Below are 6,050 nucleotides of genomic sequence, written 5' to 3' on the forward strand. Positions count from 1 at the left end.
CGTCAAAACGGTAGAGGAGTAGGGGCCGAAACCGGACGTGGTTCCTCCTGATGATGTCTTGAGCTAACTGGATCCTGTAAAGGAGCTGTTGTGGTAGCAGACCACGAAACACGGTTGAAATTCCATTCCTTGAAGGGGTTTTATTTCTAGACTGGGGTCAAACGGTCGAATCCATTCAACCATGTTTTAAGTCTTTAGCAACACCAATTACAAAGAATTTGGGAGTGGTTCTGAAAGATGGAGAGAAGTATTGACAGACAGAAACTGGGTGGGAGCTGTCTTCAATAATTCAAGTAATGCTATATATTCAAAATTAACTATACATGCTGGTTTTGTTGTTGTTATTGTTGCTGCTACTGTTGTTATTGTCACTTATTTTTTTGTATTTTGACGCTACTATCACTTTTATTTATTTATTTATTTTTTCTTTGTTTTGAAACAAGATCGAAATAAACATTTTATACCGATAGATTTTAGACACTTTTTTTCTGAAACTGGTAAGATTATGTAGGGGGTGCAAATTTTGATCTTGCACCTCCTGAAAATTCTAGGGGGTGCAGGTGCACCCGCTGCACCCCCTGTTCCCGGGCCCATGCATATATCTGAAACATCTCAACAGTGATTCCTGATAGGCTGGGGTTTTTCCCTGTGTTCATACCCTTAATTGCTTTATCTATCAATTTGGATAGCTGGTCCCTCTGTTGAGTTGACACTTGGCAGACTCTCTTTCTCCCATTCATTCTCTCCGTTTAGCAGCCTTTCATTGTGGCATCTCCAAATCTCTCTCTTTGCAGCATCATTAAATACAAGTGAGCCATCATCCATGTGAACACATTTCTCTCATATGACATCATGATTTTCTCTCACAGTCTTGTAATTTGAAACACTTCGAGTCTCTGGTCCTCACGACACAGAATATTGGCAAATTTCTTATCTGCTTCCCCTCTGGCTAAGTAAACCTATCTCTTAGCTTCTCTTCTGGTGATCTGATACTGTTCCCTGCTACCACCACACTTCCAGTCCTTCCATGCCTGTTTCTTTTGCCTGATGACCCTCCACCATGTCACCTTAGGTTGAGAGGGGACTTTGCACCAGCCACAGATCTGATCAGTAGCCCTCAACAAGTTGTCTCATAGGAACCTCCAGCTGTCCTCCACATTATGTAAAGCTATATCCTCTTCTTTTTTGTTAAAGGCTTCAAGTAATACATCTCTAAATCTCTATCCTTAAGCTTCCAAACCCTTCTTTTCCACGCTGGTCATCTTCTGGGATGCATTCTTCATCTGGGAAAGTTTTGGCATTTATAAGTAACCATCTTTCTCATTTCCTGGTGAGAATGTAGTCAATCTGACTAGGGTACCCACTAAACTGGTATGTGAACAGGTGACTGGCAGGTTTCCTGAAGTTAATATTATGTGCACAGTGAATATATTAGATTGACACATAGTTTAAGATGGTAAAAGGAGGGGATACAATGTTTCAAGTGTAGTTCTTTGTCGGAAAGAGGAAAACATTCAGAGAAAAGGAAAAGAATAAGTCTGGGAAAAGCATGTGTAAAGTGACTGGGAGTGGAAAGAGAGAAAATAGTTTTTGAAGGCAAGAGAATACAAAAATGGTCAGTGTGTGCGCGTGTGTGATGGTATATGTGTGTTTGTGTTTATGTGAGTGGCGTATGAGTGAGGGAGTGGTGCTGACAGGTTTGTAGCAGTAGATTTGGTGGTGAGAAGCAAGGTAACGTGTGAGTGTGTGTCAAGGTGTGTATATATGTATGTTTGCATTTGCATGTATGATGTGTGGGTGAAGGGTTTTTATATATGCTAACGTATGAAAACTGTGTGTGTGTGTGTGTGTGTGTGTGTGTGTGAACAGGTGTGTATGTAGTGTGTGAGGGTGGTAGTGGAAAAAGAATTAAAAATAAAAATAATAAAGATGTATGTATATATTCCATAGTTTTTCTTCTTTTTCAGGAATGTGATGATGATGAAACTGTTCAGCTGGAGTCATTGGATGGTAAATGTGGCCTTGGATTTCATTTATTGTATTCAGTTGCACAAAACATGATAATCCATTCTGGTTAAGCAACCACAATGGTGAAACATACGTAGGAACTAATAACACTGTATAACAAAATTAAAATTGTATTTTTCCTTGGTGTTATTTCTTATTTGCTTCTCTCTAGAAATCAAAAGGAATGACTTCTATTCTCTTCAAATTTTGCTTTTGTGACCTGGACATCAGTGTTTTGAAACTGACATTATATTTCATACAGATTCAGCTCTGAGCTACTGAAGCAGAAATCGCATCATATTCTGCTCAATACCACAGATTTACTTCTCAGTTGCTTGACCATAACCACTTGAGGGTGTCCTTTAGTGGATGACAATATGTGCATCTCTCATAATGAGCAGGAGTTGTTGGGGAGCATCATAGCCATGTGTTGAGAGGGATTCTTTGAGGTTTGAATAAACATAAGGAAAGCAAATTTTGAAGGAAATATTATCCATTTCTCATACTTTCTATGGGTAAGCAAATAGGAAATAGCAGTTGCTACTCAAAGACAAAATTTGTTACACAGTTTAATATAAACTTATGTTTATCGTAATTTTTCCTGCAATTGCCCTGTATTCCATAACTGACAATGTTACTAAGTATAGTAGTTGCTTAACCCTTTCGTTACCAACCCAACTGGCTCTGTAGTACAAGTGTCTTGTTTTCATAAATTTTGAATTAAAATCTTCCACCAAATCTTAGTCACAACTTACGTTCCTAACACTAACTTAATTATAACTAAGTTATTTTACAAAATTCTTTGTTATATTTTAAATAACTGAAACAAACACAGTATCTCAAAATAAATACGGTAACAAAAGGGTTAACCACTATACTGAAAGTAGACTGAACTATGGTAATCTAAACATGTTTGTACACATAAGATGCACTATATATATCTTTTATTTGTTTCACTCATTAGACTGTGGCCATGCTGAGGCATCACCTTGAGGAATTTTAGCTGAATGAATCAACCCTTTACTATCTTTTTGTAAAGTCTGGTGCCTATTCTATCAGTCTTTGCTAAACCACTAAGTTATGGGGATGTAAACAAATCAACACTGGTTGTCAAGTGGTGGTGAGAGACAAACATAGACCAAAACTCGCATGCATTGATATATATATATATATATATATATATATATATATATATATATATATATATATATATATATATGTACAACAGGTTTTTTTCAGTTTCCTTCTACCAAATCCACTCACAAGGCTTTGGTGCTTTTATACATGGCACTTGCACAGGTGCTCCACATGTGGCACTGGCATGGTTGCTTTATATGGGGAACCAGCACAGGTTCTCTATACGTGGCACCAGTGTGGGTGCTTTTTACACAGCACCAGCTTCTGACAGCCATAGTGTACTGTACTGCTAATGTCTTGTATGTATATTGCCCTTGTGTCAAAATAGAAATCTTTGTTATAGATGTTGTTGTTGTTGCAGATACTGGTGATATTTCACTCGATCATTGTCTGAATCTCTTCACTGAACCTGAAGTCCTCAGCCAAGAAGAGGCTTGGTAAGTAGTTTTTAAGACAATAGAATGTGATTTTAGAGAGATTTGGCTGTTATTTCTGACAAGTCGACTGAACAAGTACAAGTTCCTCATTTGTCAGGTGATGGTCACATGTGGTTGGTATTGTTATTGTTTAATCCCTTAGCATTTAAACTGACCATATTCAGTCAAAATAATTTCCTGTATTATCTTCAAACTGGCCAGATCTGACCTCTCACACTTACCCTACAATATTATTCTAAAAATAAACAAACACATCATCAAAATCTCAAGCTATGAGATAATGCATGATTAATATGAATCAATATGAATGAATAAGCATTACACTTGACAGAGAAGAGTTTAACCAGCCAGATCCAGCTCAAATATTCTTCCTGTTTTGCATTCATCCTTACATCTACCCTACAATGCCATTCTAGAAATTAACAATCACATCATTGAAATCTCAAAGCTAGAAGATAATGCATGATTAATTCCAAACAACATGAATAAATAAACATTACATTTAAGAGAGTAATCCGTATGCTAAAGGGTTAACCTAAGGTCAACTTTGATCAAACGGACTGATGATCAGAATCATTCCAGCTGTGGCCATCCTATCTTGTTTTTCTCTCTAGTTACCTTGTTTTAATTGATTAATGATATTTGTATGGAAGAATGTTATGAATAAACATCATGAATGTTGTACTTAATGAAAGAGTACAATTGTGTTGGGGTTAGTCAGAAGGATCTGTAGAGTGACATTACTCAACAGAGTGTGTAGCTTCAAGATCAGGGAGTGGTGCCAGCTTGGGAGCTTTCTTATGTGGTGTTGGCATGGATACTGTCTACATGGTGCTGGCATGGGTACTTTTTATAGAACATCTCTACATATTGATCCTGAAACAAGGCTTGGGATATTGTGTGACATGCACCTGGGATTGGGGTTCCTCTTGGAAATTCTCAAAAGGAGACTACTTTTATTGAGCTCTTTCATTTTTGCTAACCACAACATAAACAAAAAAAACTAGAAATCTATGTATGGATGCACAGATTTGATAGATATTTAAATATTTTCACTTTGTCTCTGTCTTTACCCAGGTACTGTCCCCAGTGTGCAGAACACCGAGAGGCCACTAAACAGATGTCTATATGGCGTCTACCCCGAATGTTAATCATACAGCTGAAGCGGTTTTCATATGGTCATCTCAGCTGGAGGGACAAAGTGGATAAAATGGTACACTTCCCCACCCGGTGAGTTTAATATATATATATATATATATATCAGGCTGAGTAAAATGTAAGCAACGTTTTGAAACATGAAATTCATCATAATATATTTCAACAATGCGGAAATTTTATTTATCAAAGTAAGTACCTTTACAATGAACACATTTTTGCCAACGAGTTATAAGTTTGTTTATTCCGGTAACATAAAAATCTGGAGTTCTGGAGCTGATAATCTATTTGAACGCACTTTCAGCATCGGTTTGATTTTTGAACTCCTTCTCTTGCAGGAAACCACAAGGTGCTTGAAAAAGAAGTAGTTGGTAGGAGAAAGGCCTGGAGAATAAGCTGGGTGGGGAAGAACTTCGTAGCTAAATTCCCTCAATCTCTGGAGCAGTCTGGGATGGAGGAGTAGCAGTTTTTCATTCATTTTGGCAATTTCATGGCAATATGTTTCTGCAGTAATGGTTTTTGCAGGTTTTAATAAGTTATAGTCAATGAGTCCAGCAGTACACTACCAAACAGTCACTGTAACCTTCTTTTTGAAGAACTTGGGTTTAGAGAATGTTTACGGTGCTTCATTTTGGTCCAACCACTGTAAAGAACGTTTTTTTTTTATTGTTGTACAGAATCCACTTTTCATCGCAAGTTACAATACAGTTGAGAAAAGGATCAGTCTGGTTATGGAGAAGAAGTGACAAGCAAATTTCATATCTACGTATTTTGTGATTTTCATTCAAATCGTGTGGTACCCATTTGTCAAGCTTTTTTGATTTTCCAACTGCATGTAAATGGTTACTGGCAGTTTTCTGGCTAACTTGAAGTTCTTTTCCCAGGTCTCAAGTGGTTTTACATGGTTGTGACTCAACAATGGTCTGTAATTTCATCGATGACAGATGGGCATTCACTACGCTCATGATCAGCAAGGCTCAGGTCTTCACTACAAAATCATTTAAGCCATTTTGAGCTGACCACTCACTCGTGAATTCCACATCAAATGTTTCGTTGATACTGCGAGCAGTTTCAGCTGCTTTACATCTCTTTTTGAAGCTGAATAGCAAAATTGGTTGAATAACGTGCTTTGACAATTCCATTTCAGATAATTGTGAGAACAGTGAAAAAAATATCAATGTTAATTTATTGATGCATTTGGGCAAGTCTGTTTGTATTATCAGACAATTGCAAAAAAAATGTTTTTAAAAATTCTAAACTGCAAAAATCCGGTACAAATTCTTCGTGATTCAAAACGTTGCTTACTTTTTACTC

At 37.1% G+C, this 6,050-nt stretch overlaps 1 protein-coding gene across 1 annotated transcript in view; it reads left to right on the plus strand.

The window, feature by feature from the left end:
* LOC106879930 (ubiquitin carboxyl-terminal hydrolase 19) overlaps positions 1-6,050 on the plus strand; it is a 163,422-nt gene that overhangs the window by 142,394 nt on the left and 14,978 nt on the right. Inside the window, exons 22-24 of the mRNA XM_052977848.1 lie at positions 1,968-2,010; positions 3,506-3,581; positions 4,659-4,811. Of these exons, the coding sequence (XP_052833808.1) occupies positions 1,968-2,010; positions 3,506-3,581; positions 4,659-4,811 (272 nt within the window). The remainder of the gene's footprint in view (positions 1-1,967; positions 2,011-3,505; positions 3,582-4,658; positions 4,812-6,050) is intronic.

Source organism: Octopus bimaculoides, chromosome 29 (genome assembly GCF_001194135.2).
Source record: "Octopus bimaculoides isolate UCB-OBI-ISO-001 chromosome 29, ASM119413v2, whole genome shotgun sequence".
Taxonomy (NCBI): Eukaryota; Metazoa; Mollusca; class Cephalopoda; order Octopoda; family Octopodidae; genus Octopus; species Octopus bimaculoides.